Below are 23,874 nucleotides of genomic sequence, written 5' to 3' on the forward strand. Positions count from 1 at the left end.
GATTTCCGACAATGGCATCTCAGACATGTTTGATAGGGTTCATGCATGGAGTCAAGGAAGGCCAAAAATTAGTGTAAATGGCTGGTTGCTGTTTGGACTCGGTTAAAATTCTTGCCCTGCGTGGTATAGCGTTGTCATTCAGGTACAAGTGTCTTGACAATGTTGACGCAAGTGGGGGATTACTAAAATGACGGACTACAATATGTTAAGGCACCAAATCTCTGTATGTCTGTCCGTTTATGTTACCCTGCAGAATATGCATACCCAGCTTATAACGGTATAAGAAGCAACCCCGTACTGGAACACAACCAGCAATGCATGCAGTCCTTGTGCAAATATTGTTTTTGGTCATAGGCCGTTTTTTCCCCCTGCGAAATTCGTATTATGGCGTCTTCTGGCAGTAAAGGAAACTGACTCCCATCTGACCAATGAGTGTTTTGTCAGGTTCTTATGTTCAAGCATAGATGTTCATTATCCCATTTAAACCTGACGGTAGAGTGCCTGCTTGAAGGTACAGGTCTCTATACACCACGACGTGCTCTTCGTTTTCCTCTATAAAGTCGACGGACCAATGTACGAACACTTACACGACCACCTGGAGAAACAGTTTATTTATAAACGCACATATGACCTTTGATAAAAGGTTGGTTGACTGCTTTATCGGAGTGCAATCTTTTTGGTCGTAATGAATTTTTTTAGTGTATGTTAAAGGTAATTCATAACACCAAACATTAATATTTTTTTTGCAATAGTTAAAAAAATATTGCCAGTTATATTTCGGTGGTGCTTAACTTTTGGCGGACTGTATACTTAATTCAATGGATGTTGGATGTGTACTGATAAATATTTTAGTCTAAGATATATTATTTTTGTCATTAGTTGTTATTGAATGCTTACTAGCTGTTAGTAAAAGCGAATAATTTTAGATCTGTACTTATTGTCTTTTTAATTTTGAAGGAACCCGTCCACGTCCTCTGTTTTTGTTAGATGTATTTCTATCTATATCCATTTGATGAGCAAAGCCCTTTTCAACTGATTTTTATAGTTTGTACTTATATTGTCCTGTTACACCACTGTCCCAGGTAAGGGAACGATTTAACGTTGACAATCATGTTTAACAACGCCACATTCTTTATGTATTCCTCCCAAATCGGGCACCTGTAGTTCAGTGGTTGTCATTGGTTTATGTCTGTTATATTTGTTTTTCGTAAACTGTTTTGATATAAATAAGCAGTTAGTTTTCCCAACGAAATAGTTATATTTTCAGGTTTCAAGTTATACATTACGCAACGGTGTTCTGGCACGGTGCATTAAAATCTCATATAAATTTTAAAGGAATACTTTTATCTGCATAATAAAGCAGGATTTATATATTTTCTCTCATTCTATTGCAATTTAAACGTTTTCTAATCCATAAATTGTATGAAACAATTTAATCGACATTTTGGTGACGGTAATTTCAGAAGATGATTGGAGGATTTTATGGGTCAGAACCTTCATCAGCTCACTGGATGTATCAAAATATGCTAAAAGGTGTGAATGAAGAGAAACAGACTCTTTCAAATTTACACGTGGATTATCGGATTTATCCTATATCTATCCAAGGCTCTGACTTTAAAATTTATAATTTTACTATGTCTATTGGATAAATCATATAATACAATAGTATCAATGTAAGAATCTATAATGTGATTGATAATATTACAATAAATTCAATCAATTGAAATTGAATAACAATCATAAACTTCAAAAATAAATGCCGAACAATAGAGAGTATATATAATATGGTGTGTACACGAATCAATTTCTCAATTTTCCATCTGTTTTTACGAAATTATCTCACTTATTCTTATTTTCGAAGGGAGAAACTGCATTAGATTTGGTATCCTATCGTTGTCTTCCTAAGACCAACCGACGAAGAGAAATGAAAAGCTTTCTTCAGGTAAGAATTTGCAAAATATATTGTTATAAAATATTATTGTGGTCTAAAGAATGATTATTTTTTTTTCTGTCGTCTGAGATGCTTTTTTGTCTTACAACATATCGAATGGATTTTTTGGCCAATGATGTTGTACAGTAATGGGGGTTTCAAAACTCACCCTGTGTGACCGAACACTTATTCTTATAGGAGTTATCTCCCCGCATCCCCTTTTTCTTGTTATCGCTATATCTCTAAAACCGTAATAGATTTTAGCAAACTGTTTTCACCAAATTGTTCGTCTACTCTTCAGAAGGATTTGCTTTATTTTGACTTGAGTGATCGGAAGACATGGGAGTTATTTCCCTTTGAAAATTTGTTGCATAAATTCATACATTTTAAGTCGTAGAGGCCTACAGTCTTTTGATATGAAGTCCTTGGTCCATTTGAAGGAAATTAAGGTCAAGGTCAAAGGACAAGGTCATGCTCTAAATTTTAAATTTTGCTTGTTATCGTTATTCCACAGAAACTGTGACAGTAAATGATATGATGTGTTTGCCAAATAACTGTTTACAATAAGGCGCAACTTCAACCTATTTCAGTCAAATTGTTATGGGTAACCCTTATATGAGTTTTCTCCCCTTATGTATTTGAAATCAGTATTTCTCCACAACCATACAAACGATTGACCTGGGGTCTTTTGATTTGAAATCACTGACCTATGACCTTGAAATTGAGGTCAAGGTCAAAGGTCAATTTGACGTTCTAGATTTTGACCTTTGCTAAAAATTATTTTCTGTTCATAATAAAAATAATTAAGTCTTCTGCATAGACCGATTAATCTTATTTTTTTATATCAATTTCAAGAACCAAATTACATCAACAAGGAGTGACATTTTCTAACATCGTTTTATTAAATTTCATTCTTATTATCGAGGTGGAAAGACCTTCAATTGTTCTCTGAAGAATTGGTTTTTAATTGCAATTTATGTTTCTGTTTCATACATTTCACACAGAATCTTGTTATTGACTTCCTAGTGGACAAATCATAGATCAATAAAGTTTTTGTATGTGAATCAAAATATATGGCAACTCCTTTTTTATTGAAATTTCCCATTTTAATGAAATTGCAAAATAACATGAATAAACTTTTTCATTGTTGAACACGTTCAATCAGAGGTGACAACACTAATTAACCCTAGATTGTTGGATTAACAGATTAAGTGGGTTGATTGGGCCATACACATGTCGTTTTAGGAAAAGGTTACCGGTACATAAACAATCTACAAATGTTCGTTGACTTGTAGAATCAATTCTTTTGAAATAATTTATATTTTCGTATGAGATTTTATGATGATATACAATGAACACTTGATTATCGCATATCATCACCGTAAGTCTGACTTTTATCGATCAACACTTTCACAATACACATTAAGAAATTTACTGTTGCCTTTATTATTCAGCTCTTTTTTTCAGGAGGAAATACAGAAAGGTAAGAATATGTTTTTACAATTCTCAATTAATACGTTACGTTCAGATAACAATTGTATTTGCTACAGTATCTGTGAATTCACAAATATTCATTGATATCAATTTTCGTGGATTTAATTGTACCGGGAATCACGAATTCCAATGTCCAAAAAATACAAACGACACAACAGAAACACAACATTAAAATGTATCATACACGGAAACGAACTACAATATAACAATGGTCATTTTCCTGACTTGGTACAACAAAAAAGAAAAAAATATGGTAGGTTGAACCTGGTTTTGTTGCATGCCAAACCTCCCCCTTTAATGGCAATGTTAAATATAACATTAAAAAGACAACACAACATGGCATATAAGCGATATTAACATAAATATAATATAGATAGATAACAATATCGTGCAATTGAATTCTCTATGTCTACTTCATTTCATATTTAGGTTAAACATTTATTTTAATCATCGATTCGGCCATTTCTAAAAGAAGGAACTGAAGATATCAGAGTCAAACTCATAAATCTAAAATAAACTGACAACGCCATGGCTAAAAATTAAAAACAAAACAACAGACAAATGATAGGACAAAAGACACAACATAGAAACTAAAGACTAATCAACACGAACCCCACCATAAACTGGGGGTGATTTCAGGTACTCTGGAAGGGTTAGTAGATCCTTCACTCGTCGTGTTACTCATGTTATTACAAACCCGGTAGTCTAAGTTGGCAGGTCACAATCGTTGTGAAAATGGAAGTGAATTGTGGTTACGACATAAGAAACATATCCGATATTATCTGTGAAACAGTTATCCCATATCAGTCAACCAACTCGTGATGGTGTAATAAGAATGAGTATTTGTGGATCGAATAAGAGAATCAAATGATTTGCCTTTGTTTCACTTTCAATGTTGACAAATCTTTCCTAATAATACCGATAACGCATAATTAATGAATACTCAATCTGGGGTTATTTAAAGGCCACATGAATACGTATCTAATGAGGTCAGATTATTCACTTGCAAGTGAATAAATAATCATCGACGTGTATTAGCTTGTTTTGGAAATATTGAACCATTCTGGCAGCTAAAATCGAATTATTATTTCACTATTTCACTTTCATTAATACTTGAAAAAAATAATGATATTTTGATTTTTAGCTCACCTGGCCCGAAGGGCCAAGTGAGCTTTTCTCATCACTTGGCGTCCGTCGTCCGTCGTCGTCCGTCGTCCGTCGTCGTCCGTCGTCAATCGACGTCCGTCGTCCGTCGTCGTCCGTCGTCCGTCGTCGTCCGTCGTCCGTCGTCGTTAACTTTTACAAAAATCTTCTCCTCTGAAACTACTGGGCCAAATCAAACCAAACTTGGCCACAATCATCATTTGGGTATCTAGTTTAAAAAATGTGTGGCGTGACCCGGTCAACCGACCAAGATGGCCGCCACGGCTAAAAATAGAACATAGGGGTAAAATGCAGTTTTTGGCTTATAACTCAAAAACCAAAGCATTAAGGGCAAATCTGACATGGGGTAAAAATGTTTATCAGGTCAAGATCTATCTCCCCTGAAATTTTCAGATGAATCGGTCAATCGGTTGTTGGGTTGCTGCCCCTGAATTGGTAATTTTGAGAAAATTTTGCTGTTTTTGGTTATTATCTTGAATATTATTATAGATAGAGATAAACTGTAAACAGCAATAATGTTCAGCAAAGTAAGATCTACAAATAAGTCAACATGACCAAAATGGTCAGTTGACCCGTTTAGGAGTTATTGCCCTTTATAGTCAATTTTTAACCATTTTTCGTTAATTAAAGTAATCTTTTACAAAAATCTTCTCCTCTGAAACTACTGGGCCAAATTAATCCACACTTGGCCACAATCATCTTTGGGGTATCTAGTTTAAAAAATGTGTGGCGTGACCTGGTCAATCAACCAAGATGGCCGCCACGGCTAAAAATAGAACAAAGTGGTAAAATGCAGTTTTTGGCTTATAACTCAAAAACCAAAGCATTTTGAGGAAATCTGACGTGGGATAAAAATGTTTATCAGGTCAAGATCTATCTGCCCTGAAATTTTCAGATGAATTGGTCAATCGGTTGTTGGGTTGCTGCCCCTGAATTGGTAATTTTGAGGAAATTTTGCTGTTTTTGGTTATTATCTTGAATATTATTATAGATAGAGATAAACTGTAAACAGCAATAATGTTCAGCAAAGTAAGATCTACAAATAAGTCAACCTGACCAAAATGGTCAGTTGACCCGTTTAGGAGTTATTGCCCTTTATAGTCAATTTTTAACCATTTTTCGTAAATTAAAGTAATCTTTTACAAAAATCTTCTCCTCTGAAACTACTGGGCCAAATTAATCCAAACTTGGCCACAATCATCTTTGGGGTATCTAGTTTAAAAAATGTGTGGCGTGACCTGGTCAACCAACCAAGATGGCCGCCACCGCTAAAAATAGAACATAGGGGTAAAATGCAGTTTTTGGCTTATAACTCAAAAACCAAAGCATTTTTAGGAAATCTGACATGGGGATAAAAATATTTATCAGGTCAAGATCTATCTGCCCTGAAATTTTCAGATGAATCGGTCAATCGGTTGGGTTGCTGCCCCTGAATTGGTAATTTTGAGGAAATTTTGCTGTTTTTGGTTATTATCTTGAATATTATTATAGATAGAGATAAACTGTAAACAGCAATAATGTTCAGCAAAGGAAGATCTACAAATAAGTCAACATGACCAAAATGGTCAGTTGACCCCTTTAGGAGTTATTGCCCTTTATAGTCAATCTTTAACCATTTTTCATAAATCTAAGTAATCTTTTACAAAATCTCCACTGAAACTACTAGGCCACAATCATCTTTGGGGTATCTAGTTTGAAAAATGTGTCCGATCACCTGGCCATTCAACCAAGATGGCCGCCACGGCTAAAAATAGAACATAGGGGTAAAATGCAGTTTTTGGCTTATAACTATGAAACCAAAGCATCTAGAGCAAATCTGACAAGAAGTTTAATTGTTAATCAAGTCAATATCTATCTGCCCTGAATTTTTCTGATGAATTGGACAACTGGTTGTTGGGTTGCTGCCCTCCAATTGGTAATTTTTAAAGAAATTTTGCCGTTTTTGGTTATCTTGAATACTATTATAGATAGCGATAAACTGTAAACAGCAATAATGTTCAGCAAAGTAAGATCTACAAATAAGTCAACATGACCTAAATGGTCAATTGACCCCTTAAGGAGTTATTGCCCTTTATAGTCAATTTTTAACAATTTTCATTAATTTGGTAAATTTATGTAAATTTTTACCAAATATAGTTCTCTGTTATTAATGGGCAAAGTTCATTATAGATATAATTGTAAGAAGCAAAATCGTTCAGTAAAGTAAGAACTTCAAACACATCACCATCACCAAAATACAATTTTGTCATAAATCCATTTGTGTCCTTTGTTTAATATGCACATAGACCAAGGTGAGCGACACAGGCTCTTTAGAGCCTCTAGTTTTTATATATCTCTCGTAGCCGTTACTATTTTTAATATTATCAAACAAATTGGTTACAGATGCGCATGAAGCGGGTCTATGTGTAGCAACGCTAAAAAAAATCTGTGTATTTAAAAGCAATAAAGGATAGATATAACATGTATAATAAGATTAGATATGAGTGCCAATGAGACAACTCTCAATCAAAACAATTTGTAAAACTAAACCATTATAGGTAAAAGTACGGTCTTAAGCATAGTGGAGCCTTGGCTCACCCCGAACAACTAGCTATAAACGACCCAAAAATTACTTCTGTAAAGCCATTCAAACAAAAACAAAAACATCGGTCTTATATTTATGTATATAAAAACGGGAAACGAGAAACCCTTATGAACCACATAAAAAATGGCAACTACTGAACATCAGATTCCTGTTTTCACACATCATAGTTATGCCTTTTTAGGTGAACTTCTGCAAAAGCTGAGAGGGTTAGGGTTTCAAACAGCTTCTGATTTACAAGATCTACTACTTGTTAGCTCATTTAAGAGTTACTGGAATAGGGTATATTTGGTGGGTCCATATTCTGTTGGAAAAAGTTGTTTAGCGAAAATTCTCGTTGGTGAACCAGTTCCAGTATCAAGAGAGTCCACCGATGGCATATGGATCTGCATGGGAAAAGCTGGTATGGATGTGGATGAAATGAAATGGATAAATTTTGAGAAGGGTACGTTTATACGTTCATACATGAGGTAATCATCTTGACATTTTTCTTCTTTCTCAATGATGTAAATATCTACACTTATTCGAAGGTTTGCTGCAGATTAAAGCGTCATGTAACAAGGTAAATCTTTCATTTTCCACAAAAAGTCATGTACTATGTTAAGGAGTTTCCGGGTTTTAACTACTCATTCATTTCGTTGATATAGTTAACCATTTTATTTTGTTAGTTTTTATAGTCCACGTTTTTTAAATTACCTTCAATTTCAGTATTTTTGTTGGTCTTTTTTATAAGTGATCAATATCCATAGTAGTATATATTATTGTTTATTAATTTCAAACATTTTCATAAGTGATCTTGTGTGTGTGTGTGTGTGTGTGTGTCTTTGTCCCCCCTAGTGACGTCATTTTAGTGATATTTTTTAACATTGGCGCATAAGCGGGATGATTGGCTAGCCATAGAACCAGTCTCAACCTAAAATTTTCCGCTAATACATTGCAGTAATCAAAGGTACAAATGTACCAGAATTATAATTTAAAACGCGTTTCGTCTTCATAAAACTCATCAGTGATCCTCAGGATAAAATAGTTATAAAGCCAAACAAATATAAAGTTCAGGCGAATTGAGGACCCAAAATTCCAAAACATTGTGCCTATCAAGGCTAAGGTAATCTATGCCTGGTATAAGAACATCCGTAATATTTCGAAAAAGCATACTTTTGTAAACAGGAAATTTATAAATATGACCATATAATTGATATTCATGTCAACACCGAAGTGCTGACTACTTGGCTGGCGATACCATCGGAAACGAAACGTTCACCAGTGGTGTGAATAGTTCTCAAAGGTACCAAGCTTATAATTTAATACAGCAGACGGGCGTTTTGTCTACATAATACCGTCTTCACACATTGGCGTATAGACCAACGTGCACCAGACGTACAGAGAAAATTCCGCATACGTTAGGTGCACGAACGTTGCATAAGTTTGAAGTACATCGAAATGCAAAGGTATGTGCTTGGTGAACGTTATAACTCTAGGAAATTTTTCATAAGCATACAAATTTAAATCTAGCTCTAGTGTTTGTCAAGATTATGCATGTTGGCTACACGTACGTAATCATATACGCTACAAGCGCGTTGAAAACGCTACAAAAAAGTTTGAGACACGTTTAAAACACGTTGTATATACCTCAAGATTGTTTGACGTTTACTTTGACGTATGCAGAGCGTGCTTGTAACAAACACCCAATAATAACACGTCCCAGATACGCCGAAAGCACGAATAACCGTCTCAGATACGACTGGGACGCGTCTTAAATACTTTTAAAGGACGTTTTCCTTCGTAACGTGGATTTCAACCACGTAAGTCAAACGTCAGACATACACCAACATACGTTATTTGAACGCCCGATAAACGCTTATGCGTACAAAACACGCTTAAAGGTCGTTGTGTACACGATACAAATATGATTGACAAGTTGAATGCATCCAAAAATACTAGCGTATTGGCAGCGTACATTTGTTTTTACCACGCCCGGCGTACGTCAGTGCTAAACGCTGATGCATGACGCTGGTATTAGACTCATTAATGACCTAAATTATCCTGTATGAAGTCCGGAATATGGCAGTTGTTATCAAATAGTTTGTTTATACATGTTATATGTGTACTGCCGTTTGTTTGTGTTGCACGTCAGTGTTTTAGTTGTTCGTCTATTGTCCTCTTAAAGTTGATGTGTTTTCCTCGGTTTATGTTTGTAACCGGATTTGTTTTCTCTCAATCGATTGATATTAACAGCGGTATATTACTGCTGTTTTTATCTAACTTTTTAATGTTTTTTTTAAAAGGTCACGCTTCAACTGAGATACTGACGACTATGTTGATGTCACTTTCAAGTGCCGAGGAATCAGCACAAACCCGTGTTGACAGTACAAATGTCGAAACAAAACATAGGACTCTGGAACCAAAACAAAAATGCAAATATCAAGGAATAAATGTATATGAAGAACCTTCTAAATGTTCATTAGTGAGTGCAGAGGAAGACATGTCCGATGCATCATCTCATAAACTATCAGAAAGAGGGAGTACAGACAAACATGAAGACCTTGTTTTATTCAGACGCAAATGCATGGATGTTCAACAATCTGAAAAGAATATAAATTCCGCTTTCTCATTAAATGTCAGTCAAGACAAATATAACACAGATAATAAATCGGAAGTTTGTTGTACTAAAAGTTCTTCCAATGATGAGAAAAAAGCTGCATTTAGGCTCGATTCGAGTATGAAAAGACTTATTCAAGAATTGCCTATAATTGATGAGAGAAATCGAAACTCCACAGAAACAATCAAGGTAAAGTCAGGAAACTTTGAAAGCGAATGGATGAAGGATATTTCAAGCGACATGTCCAAAGACAAAATACATGAGTTAATGATCAAAGCAGTGAAAGACGGAAAATACAAACAGAAAATAGTACCAATAGATATTTGGGACTTTGGGGGACAGAAAGATTATCATATGACTCACCAGTTGTTCATTACTAGCAGAGGTATCTTTATCCTTATGTTCAATGGAAGTATTGGAATACACAAACACCAACCAGACCTTGGGTCTCTACCGGGACACTTTGGGAAACCAAAAGTGGCAGGTAATAGTTAGGAAATTGTAAATGCTTAACATTTATGTCATTTTTTCAATAAAACAAAAGAGATCTACTTAGCTATAACAAATTTTAAACCCACCGTTTTTACCAATTCAGAAATACGATTGTTGTTTTACATTTGTTTGGTGTGTTTGAGCTTTTGATTTGAAATTTGATAAATGACTTTTCGATTTGATTTTTCCTTGGAGTTAGATTTTTCTGTTGTTTTACATTTAACGCTAAACCCGATTGTAAAAAACTGAAATATAAACACGTTTTTCATAAAAAATATATATATAAGAAAACAAGATTGTGTCCCTAGTACACGGATGTCCCATCCGCACTTTTTTTTTGTTCAGTGGACCGTGAAAATGGGTTAAAACTCCAATTGGGCAATCAAATTAGATGGACGGACGGACGAACGAACGAACGGAAGAACGGACGCACAGACCAGAAAACATAAATGAGGCATAAAAACACAAACTGTATAAATAATAGAGATAATGGAAAAAATAAAATACAAAAAAAACATCACTTAAACTAAATAAAACACGAATCCGTTCTTTTCATCACCGGGGCCCTGGCTAATTAGTAGATTCTTGTCGTGTTATTCGGTGTTAATATAAAACAGAAGATGTGGTATGTTGCCAATGAGACAACTCTCAACAAAAGACAAAACTGACACAGAAATAAACACCTATAGGTCACCGTACGGCCTTCAATAATGAGCAAAGCCTATACCGCATAGTTAGCTATAAAAGACCACGAAAAGTTAGTGTTAAACAAATCAAACGAAAAAACTAACGGCCTAATTTATGAACAAAAAAATGAACGAAAAACAAACATGTAACACATAAACCAACGACAACCACTGAATTACAGGCTCCTGACTTGGAACAGACACATAGATACAGATTGTCGCGGGGTTAAACATATTGCCGTATCCCCCTAACCTAGGACAGTGGTATAACAGTACAACATAAGTCTGGTTCGAGATTCTGATAAGACACTTGGAAACCCAAATATCTGTCCTAATCTTCTATCTTTTAGCTAAAACATAATTTGTTCATGTCCCAATTTCAATTCTCAATTTTAATATTCATTAGTGTTTATATTTATGAATATATATTAGTGAACAGTTCAGTAAAATAGATTCAAAATTTTTACGTCATGTTTCTCAGTCCTAGTTTCATCGTAGATGGCGTATCGTTATTATTTATCATTATTATCTAAATATTGCTTGCTGTTCGGTGTAAGACAATGCTCTGTTTTGAAAACCGTACTTTGACCTATGATGGTTTACTTTTACAAATTGTGACTTGGCTAGAAACCTGTCATATTTGCACTCATAACACATCTTCATATATATATTAACTATAGTGTTGGTTATATGCAGGATGGTTCTATAAGTAAGACAATATCATGTTAGGTTTGTTGGTTTTGTTCAATTAAATGAAATTGTTTGCGACATTCATGCAAGTGAGAGGTTTAACCCACCATTTTCTGCTTAAATGATATACCACGTTAGGAATAAGTCGGTTGTTTTTTATTCGTTTGATGTGTTTGAGCTTTTGATTTATCATTTGATAAGGGAATTTCAATTTTCTTTGAAACTTTGTATTTTTGTTACTTTACTTTTTACCTATTCCAAAAATAATCATATTGTGACATAAAATCAAGTACAAATGACAAACGGACGGTTGGCACTGTTCAAGAAAAAAATAGAAAAAGTTAAACCGCGAACATAAGAATTAAGAAAAAAAGATGGTTCAAAGTAGTGATAACCTTACATTTTATTTTATTTCAGATTACCTTTTACATTGGGTGAATTCGATCTTGACGTTCTGTAAACGATCAAAAGAAGGTTTTCCTAAAATCATATTTGTTGCTACTCACAGGGACATGGTATCATGGGTATGGAAGGTAAATGAAACTCAGTATCGTATTTCAGAAAATAGAAAGAAACCAATGGTACATTCAAACTCATAAGTCGAAAATAAACTGACAAAGCTACAGTGTATGGCAATATAAAAAGAGACAAAAAGACAAAAAATGGTATAAAAACACAACATGGAAAACTGACCACCAAGTTACGGGACTTCCGGAAAGATATGCAGATCATGCGACAGTCGCAATTGTGCTCTTGATATAACCAACCTGTTAATAGACAACCGACGCACGTTTCGTCAACAATACACTAATAAAAGGCAAAACAAAAACCGATATAAAAGGGCATTCAGGAAACCAATTCCGAAAGGTTTAGCCACATATAGCTAGGGTAGTCTATGGTATGTCAAAAATCTAAGTTGTAAACAGTTAATTCGTGCAGTTGGACACAAAATAATCAATATCGCTGGTGCAAATATATATATTAAAATCAAAATAAATACACAAAGTCTAGCTCTTTCGAGTGAGATTTCAATTCATATTTTATAGTGCGTGTGTACATGTTTTAATGTTACACAATTGTTTCAGATAAGGGTGGAGGTTTTCGTACCATTAAATCATCAAACCCGCTGCAATTGTTTGAACCTGTCGGAAGTCAAAAATCTGATGTTCAGTAGTTGTCTTTTGTTAATGTGGTTTATAAGTGTTTATCATTTCTCGTTTTATATAGATTAGACCGTTGGTTATCCCGTTTGAATGGCTTAACAGGAGTCATTTCTGGACCTTCCTTTTATAGCTTGTTGTTCGTTGTGAGCCAAGGGTCCGTGCAATACACCGTACTTTGGCCATATAAATGTTTTGATGGAGAGTTGTCTTTTTTTTTTTAGTAAAGTTTCTGTTTACAAATAATTATAGTTTTTGACTTATACTCTTTACAAATTCATTATTTTGAAATTAAAGACAAAAAATAAGAGAATTGGTTCTGTTTTGTTTAAAAATAGAATGGTCAAGGTATACATGGTATATACAAATATGAGAACCAACTATGTGACTCTACTTGCCGACCTTATCTTGTATGTTTTATTCATATGAAACACATCAGATTAAGACGATTCATGCAGGAACGTCTTAGAAAGAAAGACAAGAAGATAGCGATATCCTGTAACTCTACTTTCCGCTATATAGATGTTGTTCTTTCACTAAATAATTCAAAATTGGGTGACTATGTGGAACGCATCTATCCCATCGAACTAGAGATAAAGGTAACCACAGATACAGTTAAGTCAGTCTCATATCTTGACTTACATCTAGAAGTTGACAATAAGGGTCGGTTGAAAACAAAACTTTATGACAAAAGAGATGATTTCAGCTTTCCAATTGTGAACTTTCTATTTCTAAGTAGCAAAATTCCAGCAGCACCTGCATACGGGGTATATATCTCCCAATTGATACAATATTCCCGTGCTTGCATTTCCTATCAGCATTTTCTTGATAGAGGGTTGCTGCTCACAAGGAAACTATTAAACCAAGAGTTCCAAATGGTGAAGTTGAAATCATTCCTTCGTAAATTTTACGGACGCCATCACGAGTTGGTTGACCGTTATGGAATAACTGTTTCACAAATGATATCGGATATGTTCCTTACGTACAATCCCCTTCCCTTCACGAATTAGACTATTTACCGGATTTGTTATCACATCAACAACACGACGGATGCTTCATGCTCTTCCGGAGCACCTGAGATCACCCCTAGTTTTTGGTGGGGTTCGTGTTGTTTATTCTTTTGTTTTCTATGTTGTGTCATGTGTACTATTGTTTGTCTATTTGTCTTTTTTTCATTTTTAGCCATGGCGTTTTCAGTTTATTTTCGATTTATGAGTTTGACTGTCCCTTTGGTATCTTTCGTCCCTCTTTTGTAAAGAAGCTATGATTATCCTTTTACTACAAGTTTTGCTATACATAAATATGATGCCTTTTTACAGTTTGTTGAACGGATCTTTCCCATCAAATTAAATCATAGGATTCAACAGATACAGTTTATCCGTGACCTACATCTAGGGAAAAAAAATTAAATTAAAAAGACATTTGCAGTTTCCTAATTGTAACAGTTTCGATTGCATTTCAGCATTTCAATATGTGTTTTCAATAACATAGAAGATATAAACTTTTCATTCTTATGTAGCCACATGTCAACAGAGGGCCTGCATTTAGAGTATATATCTTCCAGTTAATACGAAACTCCAGACACTTCTGACATTTTAAGGGCGCATTCACGAGTTGGCTGCCAGCTATGGAATATCTGTTTAACTAAAGAGAAATTGATTATCCTTTCAGAGCACCTGGGATGATCCGACTTTGATGGGATTCGTGTACAAAGGCCTAAGATTTCTTTGTTGTACTCTGTAAACTGTTGGTTGCCTTTAAATCGTTTTTCGTTTTTTTCCCATGGAACTGTATTTGACGAGTTTAAAATTGAAATTTGCATCTTTATGGACGAATGGATGGGTGATTGTTTAACGTCTTGTAGCTTTGAACATCCCCGATACTGTGAGCTTAATCACAGTATAACAGTGTGTAGAAAGATTTGCACACTTCCCGGTAACATTTATCTGTCTCTCAGCTTTTCAAAAGTCACCAATCGATCGAGAAAAAACAAATCCGGGTTAAAAAATAATTAAAGGCAACAGTAGTATACCGCTGTTGATAAAACAGAGTAAATACATTAACTATAAACGGAAAACCACGAAACAACAGAAATACTGAAGTGCACTAAAACAAACGACAATGCAACTTACATAGAAACGAACTATTGGATAACAACTGTCATATTCCTGACTTGGTACATAACAATTCAAGAAAAATATGGTTGGTTGAACCTGGTGTTGTTGCTATCCAAACCTTGCGCTTCATGGCAATGTTAAATAAAGAACCAAAATGACATCACATCACATGACAAGAATACAGTTCAAATAAATGCAAGAACGCTCAGGACAGAGACATAGATAAATAAATTTTGAAATCGTTTTTGTATCATAAAGGTGAGAATGTCAGTACTGCTCATTCCAGTTTATACTGTTTACCAAAACATTTATTCTTCTTCTTTTATTGCAGTGGAGATTCGAATCATACAGACGTAAGATTGAAGACGAAATACAAAAGCTATTTAAATCGCATGCCGGCTGGATGCATTTAGAATTTAAGCCGCTACTGTTCATAAATTCATTAAATCCTGAAGACCCAGAAATAATCGAACTACAACACCGTATTTTAGAAAAAGCGACTCAGCATCCACTATGGGGGGACAAAATGCCAACTAAATGGATTCCACTAGATCTGCAGTTGGCAAGGAAAGCTGAAGAAGGTATTAATGTCATAACTCGGAATCAACTTATGTCTTTAAATTCTAAAAATGAGTCAATGGAGTTGTCTGAAAAGGAAATTGAAACATTTCTGGAAGTTCAACATTCAATTGGAAAGCTTCTGTACTTCAATGTAGAAAATCTCCGTGGCCATATCATTATATCACCAGTGTACTTAGTGGAAGTTTTGACGTCATTAGTGACAGCAAAACAGTTTTGGCCTAAAAGAGAGGATTTCCCTAGAATCTTGAAAAACCTGCAAACAACTGGATACATTGATAAGAAGGATATATATTACTTGTGGACACAAGAGGAGTTCATTCATATTCTGAAATACAAGGAATACATGATCGATCTGTTAGTACATTTAGATGTAATCATCGCTCCAAGAACTAACTTTGAACTTTCCATTATCCCATTGAGAGATGTTTCGCGTTTTCTTGTTCCATGTATGATAACCAAAACAAACGACACAAAGTATTTGGAAAAATTTCAGAATTATAATAATTCAATTGTCATGGCCTATAAATTTATAGAAAAAATAATACCGCCAGCATTGTTATACCGATTCCTTGGCTCCCTTGTTACTATGTGGCACGTAAAGAAATATGCATGTACAGAGAGTAATAGCGAAAAACAAATGCTTTTTCGTGATCTTTATGTGGTTGAAATTGGCAACAGTCACGAAATTGCTGTCCAAGTGAAAGGCAACAGAGTTGTGGTTTCACTTGTACATACAGTGAACAAGGAGAATATTATCCCAACCCTAGCTTCTTCTATTCAAGAATGTCTTACCACTGCAATGCATGGAGTTTGCGAATTTTACTCAACTTTATCTGATTCTCAAACTAGTTCAGAACATCAGCCAATGCCATTCAAAATAGAATTTGGTGTATTTTGCAAGTCAGATATATGTTTTTTTCATCACAATGAAATACGTCTAAACTCGCCGTGGTTTTGTAGTCAGCACAGCAAGAATAACGAAGTTGGATACCTTCAAGCTTGGTTTTCTGAAAAGGTAGCTATATATAGATAACCACCTTAACTGGAAAAGATAAAATATATGATCAGAATATAAGTAACATTATCCTACTTATTAGGTAGTATGTTATGTGATAGAAATAATTACAAACTATTACAAAAAATGTATAATCACACTGTACTTCAATAAGAGTTGGAATTTTTGAAATATGAAGTGAACAAATGAATAACAAGGAAGATAAGGGGGTTATTAAAAAACACATAAGAAATACAAAGAACATAATGGCTGAGTAAAAAAAAATACCAAACAGTAATGAGGGAATAAAACTAACTATTAAACAACATTATATCATGTATATAACACCTTCTTAGAGTGGATTTTACAAAACTGACTTCGTTGTAATTTCGAACGAAAACATTGCTTATCATGAGTTTATATCTCTCTGTTCCAGGAACCTTCAGATCACTGCCACAACAATTGCAAAGGTAAGTGTATTAATGATGTATTCTTCTGACTTTTCAGTCTCGTTCAGTCTCACTGAAATCTCGTTCTGGAATTATTTCCAAAACATGTGATATAAGTGGAAAATAGCAAGGAATTTGATAATTATCATAATCAAACATAACTCTGTGAACGAATTGTGTATTTCCAATAATGAGTTTTTGAGTAATGAGATTTTCAAATTTTATTATCAATCAAGTCAGTAGTCATTTTTAGTAAAAGTTTGAGAAAAATAGGTGAAGGGAACAGAAAAATATTTTACCAGAAACATAAACATCCCATATAACTTTTTCTTTTCAAACTTCATAGATATGTATTTTGTTTAATTATTTATAACAAGGAAGTTGAAAAAATGTGCATTCTGTTCTTTAAACAGAGAAAAATCACAAATTTACAAAATTGACAACATGGTAAATTTGACACGAAAAAGCATCAAAATATGATAAAACATATAGTATTTTAACACATACCTATAGTTCTTTTTTAGTTGAATTTATTCAGATTGGTCCCCTTCATCTTTATTAGAGTATGAAAACAAGTTTAATCGTGGAACTGGGATTTTTTTCACGATAATAGCCCAAAAATAGGAAAAAATTGATGAACAATGGAAAAATCATCAAAATTGGGTACTTTCAGAAGGCCGTAACAAAAAAAAAAAGAAGTGCACCACAATATGATTTTTTCTTCACCAAATATTTTTTTACAGTCATATAAACCCAAAAATCAGGTTTTGAAGAAGAAAAAAATTTAGCGCCTCAGAGGTGTACATTCTTAACATTACAGTATTTTACACGTACCCTTAATACATGATTTAGCTGAAAAAAGGGGGTAATGCAGAACTCATTTCAATTCTATAATTATGAGTAATTTACTAACTCAGGTCCTATTTTGAACATAGTCTGTTACACATATTTGTATTGATATTGACAAAGGTACGTAACCTCAAAGTAGAATCTATGACAAACATGACAAAAGCGATGCAAAATATACCATTGGGACATACAAACTCATATGTACAAAAAAAACCGGAAAACGCTGTTGCTACAAAAGAAAAAAACCAAAACATGCAAAAGACAAACTAAAGTACACAAACCACAACATAGAAAAATACAGAAAGAGAAACACGAATCCAACCGGAAACAGGTTTTATTTCAAGTGCTCCGGAAGGGTTTATAGATCGTTTTCCACATGTGGCACTGGTTATGTAACTCGTGTTATTGCAAACTCGATAATAAAAGTAAGTCGGTAGGTCCCTTAAGAGAAAGGGGACGCAATGTAGTTACAATGTATGAACATATCCGCTACCATCTGTGAATAATTATGTTCAATAACGGTCAACAAACTGGCGATGACGTCCGTAAAACTTACAAATGGATGGTTTTAACGTCACAACTTGGAACTCTTTGTTAATTGCTTCCTTGTGAGCAGCAAATATTGTGATTAATTCACCCTTCCGGGGTAACCGAGATCACCCGAACATTTTTGTGGGGTTAGTTTGCTGAGTTTTTAGTTTTCTGTGTTTTGTCTTGTATACTTTTATTTGTCTGTTTGTCTTTTTTCTCTTTTAGCCATGACGTTGTTTTTTTAGATATACGAATTTGAATGTCGCCCGGTATCTTTTGTCCTTCTCTTATAAATTATTTTGTTTTCAATTCATCAGCAGTAACAATCCATTTGTTCGATCTTATGGTGTTTACATATATCTATTAATTTTGCCATTTGATTAGGGACTTTTCGTTTTGAATTTTCCTCGGAGTTTAGTATTTTTGTGATTTTTATTTTCTGTACATTGGTTGTTACGAAGTAAACAAACGGTAAGTAGTGTTTTTAATCGAATATTCACAATCTCAATAATATGGAACACAGTCTATTACAGATCTGTCATCGACACCATATTCTTCACAGCACACAAAAGGGTATCAAACACACGAATACCCTAATTTCTCAAATCATCTTACAAATGTTCGCTATTCATTTAGCGATGACAGTTATATAAGTGTGTGTGTGTGTGTGTGTGTTAAAATGTTTAAACGTATTTACAAGTCTGACAACTTATATTTAGGACTTGGAACAATGACACAAGAACAATGTCCATCGGACAAACACCTGAGAAGACTGGTTAAAGAGCTCTCTCCGGGGGAAGTGTCGAGAACTGGCAATCGAACTCGGACTAGAGGTTCATGAATGGGAAAATTTTGAAACCCAATTTCAGCATCAAATTTCAGATGATTTTAAATTCGTAGCAGTGCAGTCTTGCACGGAAAAAAGTGGGAACTTTACATTTCATATGCTTGTTTGCGCCTTGGAAAAACTAAAGCTAAGTCATCATCTTCTTTGTAAGGTAAGACTGTTTCTTTATTTTATTAAATACCTTAATCTTAGGTAGTGCTTGTGTAGGTACACAACAGCCCGGGAGGAATTCGCCTTTTCCATCGAACCAACGTGGGCAGTCTACCCGTGCCCACACTAGCTATAATATCTTTTTTTTTGGTAAAAATAGTACATAAATACTGTACATGACAGTCCTTTGATTAAACATAAAAATTGCATGCCCACTCCTATGGGTCGACAGAGTGGACAAGCATGAAATTTTGCACACCCGGTGCCCACTCCCACTGTGGTCGGGTGGACAAAGCAAAATCCACCTGAGCTGTAGTGTATCATAAATTTTGAACCTTTTTCAAATTTCACCATTGAAAATATGTGGCAACAGCACCTTTTTAGTTAATTATCATTGAAAAATTACATTTAATTTCTTTCACTTCATTCGTTTGGTAAAACTATACAGATTAATTTGAAAACCTTATACCTTATTTGAACAATACCAACAAACAATTAAGAATTACCAGGTATGCTAGGCATACCTCAATCAGACTACAACAGAAAGAAGACGTGTGAATTAACTCTAGCTTGCCATCTGCAGGTCATCGTTTTTTCATAAAAGTACACATTCAAATGGTAAATAATTCATTGAAACACCTTGAATATTTGCTAGTTATAAGTCAAAATTGCCGCATTTTTGTGCCTGTCCCTAGTCAGAAACCTCAAGCCTTTTTTATTTCTTTTTTTTTTATTATTTTAGTTCATTTATATATTTCAGAGTTTAGAGTGACGTCAATTTTCACAGAAAAAGTACACATTTTGTGCATATGGCCCAGCTAAAGGCTTAAGCCCGTCTCCGGGTGCGGGAGTTTCTCCCTGTGTTGACGACCCGTTGATGACGATTGGCTATTATCTGATATCTGGTCGGTTGCATGTCTCTATGACACATTCCCCATTTCCATTCTCAATTTGATTTTCTTTTTTGTCACAATATATTGATAAGTGTTTTCTATGTGTGTTACATTTTAATATTGTGTTTCTGTTGTTTCGTAGTTCTCCTCTAATATTTAATGTGTTTCCCTCAGTTTTCGTTGATAACCCGGATTAGGTTTTCTTAATCGATTTATGAATTTCGAACAGCGGAATACTACTGTTGCCTTTATTTCCTTAGTTCTTAATTTGCTTTTCCTAAGGGACGACATCAAAAGATCGATGTAGGATAAAAAAAACTTAAATCGAATAGTTTGGGTGTGGGGGTCAACATTGCTGCAAGTTTTGTTAATCTAAAATCGATTTTACATATATCTATATAGGTAAATCAATTTTTCCCAAATTAAGTTAAGAAGGGGGGTAGGGGGTCAGCGAAAAAACTATGTGAATTAAGTTTTTTATCCTACATTAAACTTTTGATGTCGTCCCTAATGTGTGGATTCGATTAATTTGTTACTGATAATTCGTATCTTTACGACAACCCATGTCCTGCGTAATAAATCTTACGTCGTGTATCTTTGATGATTTGTTTTAATGATGTCTTTCCATTTTAGGTTTTTAGAGATGTGAATCCAGTTGTGTCAGGTATTACATGTTTTCTATTTCAATATATACTTTTTATACATAAATATGGTCTTTATTTCTAATTAGATATAGGAAGATTTAGTATGAGTGCCAATGAGACAACTCTCCATCCAAATAACAGATCTGTATTCAAACATTTACGTGCAATCCCAAGAAAAATCTAATAGACAATTGATACATTCACGTCTTCTATCAGTAATTGGTAAAACCTTTCAAAATTATAGGTCCTCAATGCTCTTTCAAAGTTTTTTTTTATTAGAGCGTCAGTGACGAGCGTTTTGTAGACGAAATATGTTTCAGTAAACATATTATAAAGCAGCATACGAACTTTTTGTACAAGTCTCATAACTCCGGGATATAAAACATAGTGTCGTGAATGACATAGAATTTCTGAAAACTCAAATCTGAATTGAAAGGATCGCGTCGCTACGAACTATTTTCCTTGTCTCAATCAGAGCATAACCCAGACCTCAACATTAACTCTCACCTTAAATGTAACCGACGTTTAAGTAACATTTTTCATAACCATTACCCATACCTGCAGCCTAACCTTAGCCCTGATCATAATCATAATACTAAACTAACCATATCACTATTGTTGATCCCTTTCAATCAAATCAAGAAAAAAAATCATCATGTCCTTCCCCCTTCCGAATATCAAATAATGGTCGTCCCAATTGATTTACAAAAAGTTCCGTATTGAAGCAAATAATGAAGAACGAGATGACTAAACGGACATGATTACAATTACAAAATATTAAATGTATTATGCCTAACATCTTTACTAATGTCATGTGTCACTTTGTTAAAACAACAGAAATGTAGCCACAGTAGACGAGGTATTAAAACGATTGTTACTACTTTCCTGCAGGTTTGGCATAAGAAATATTTATCTAACACAGATTACAAAGAATAACATGTAAATAAGTTTTTCACTTGACCAAACTATGCTTTTATTATTTTGGTCTGCTTCAAAAGTATCAAAAGCACTAGCACTTACTCTATTCTTTGTTTAGGAATACGAGAAGTTACATTGAACAACCCTCCATCAAACAACGTACTTTTGGATTTATCAAACCATATTGGAAATAGTACTATGCAACTTGCCATCGAGCTGGATCTAGATTCAACTACTATTCAACAAATACAGTATAAACATAAAAACAAACTGCCAGAACAGACTAAGGAGATTCTGCAGATCTGGAGTAAGAAGCAGCAACCAAAACCAACACTGCTTTTGTTAATTAAGGCTCTGCACAGAATTGGGAAAATGGGTGCATTGAGAGGAGTGAGATTTTGAAATTGATTTACCTCAAAGATAGTTAATACCAATGAATGATAATCAAATGGCAATTTTTCACCAATGTTTTATCCTTATTGAAAATATTTTACTGCTTCCGTAAATGTTTTGTCATTTTTAAATGTTGAATGTCTGTTTTTCTTTACCAAAAAAACAATGTATATATTTAGTCTGATAAGACGCTCTTTAAAACTCTTATATTAGAGATACCTGCTATACATAGCTTGAAATGCATAATAAAAATCGCAAATAATCTCATTCCCATGAAATATTTTCTCATTTCCTCAAAATAAAGTTTTATTTACTTGTTTCTGATATTTTAGTCCCCAGACATACATGTGTAGCTCCCATGATATATCATTAAACTCGTCGACTGAAAACATGACGTTCCTTCGGCAAAAAATATTCTATTCCGACCTCAATAAAATTAATATTCATATTCCGTTGACATGAAGTAGTTATTTTCTTTTTTGCATTGAACAGAGTGACCTGTATATTATCCAACCGTCTTGATGCCGCGTGTGACGGAACCATATTATGATTTTTAAACAAGTGATAATTTTATTCTTCATATAAAAAAATACTTTTAATTATTTTTATGGGAAATAAGATATTTTCCAATGACCCCTTTCTGTTTCTGTTTAACATTTCTATTTTACACTGTTTCTTTATTATAAATTAGATGTGTCATGCATATAAAACTCGGTACATATCTAATATGTAATGTCACTTGCAAGGGTGTGTATTCCTCTACTATAAATAGAAAGGGATGTGGTACTGTATGATTATCAATCCGACACTTATCGCCCTCGCAGATCAAATGACATGTTTTTGTAAGCAACAGAAGGTCACTGTATGACAAAACCCGTACCGTATAGTAAGCTATAAAAAGCCTCGTAATGACAAAATGTAAAATAACTCACGGCTTCCTCCTACTCATTTTAGTATTGTACCTTGAATTTAACAAAGGTCATCTCCGTACCAGAATCTATAACAAACGAGATATTAATTTTGAAATTGTCGATTCCTCCCACCTTAGTAACACTATACTTGCATATGGGATATATATTTACCAAATTATACGGTATTCAGGAGATTGCAGCTACTACTCAGACTTTGAAAAACGTCACCAGTGCCTGAGTTGAAATTTTATGAAATAGGGGTATGTCAAAAAACATCTCGTCCTTTTTCTAAAAGTTCATCGGAAGGTACCAAAAAGTAAAATCACAAAAATACTGAACTCCTAGGAAATTGAAAGCGGAAAGTCCCTAATCAAATGATAAAACACATCAAACAAATGGAAAACAACTGTCATATTCCTGACTTGGTACCGGCATTTTTAAATGTAGAAACTAGTTGATTTTCCCATGTCAACTTGACAAATAATACACGATGATCTCACGGTATGTAATAACGTGTTATATCAATTTTTATTTGTCTTGATGAAATCACTTTTAATGTTTAGTCTGTTTTGGTGATATCCATTAGACGTGGTTCTGTACTTACACATTCCGTCATTGTGTTATTGTGTTTTGGTAAATTTTGGTATTCTTGTCTTTCTTTTTTGCTTATGTGCTTTGCTTGTATGCTTTTTTGTGTTTCTTTGTTACTTATTATGTGCTCTGTACTTATACATCTTGTCATTCTGCTACTGTGCTATGGTAAATAAATTCTGGTATAATTGTCTTTCATTTTTGCTACA

General features: G+C 34.2%; 1 protein-coding gene across 1 annotated transcript in view; it reads left to right on the plus strand.

Annotated features, from left to right (window-relative positions):
* Positions 1-22,353, plus strand: part of LOC139486229 (uncharacterized) — a 40,762-nt gene extending 18,409 nt beyond the window's left edge. Inside the window, exons 13-22 of the mRNA XM_071271018.1 lie at positions 1,862-1,942; positions 3,398-3,413; positions 7,354-7,614; positions 9,455-10,252; positions 12,054-12,169; positions 15,245-16,510; positions 16,926-16,959; positions 19,038-19,316; positions 20,842-20,872; positions 21,889-22,353. Coding sequence (XP_071127119.1) covers positions 1,862-1,942; positions 3,398-3,413; positions 7,354-7,614; positions 9,455-10,252; positions 12,054-12,169; positions 15,245-16,510; positions 16,926-16,959; positions 19,038-19,159 — 2,694 coding nt within the window. The 3' untranslated portion in view covers positions 19,160-19,316; positions 20,842-20,872; positions 21,889-22,353. The remainder of the gene's footprint in view (positions 1-1,861; positions 1,943-3,397; positions 3,414-7,353; positions 7,615-9,454; positions 10,253-12,053; positions 12,170-15,244; positions 16,511-16,925; positions 16,960-19,037; positions 19,317-20,841; positions 20,873-21,888) is intronic.
* Positions 22,354-23,874: the final 1,521 nt, after the last annotated feature.

The sequence above is a fragment of the Mytilus edulis genome, chromosome 8 (genome assembly GCF_963676685.1).
Source record: "Mytilus edulis chromosome 8, xbMytEdul2.2, whole genome shotgun sequence".
Classification (NCBI taxonomy): Eukaryota; Metazoa; Mollusca; class Bivalvia; order Mytilida; family Mytilidae; genus Mytilus; species Mytilus edulis.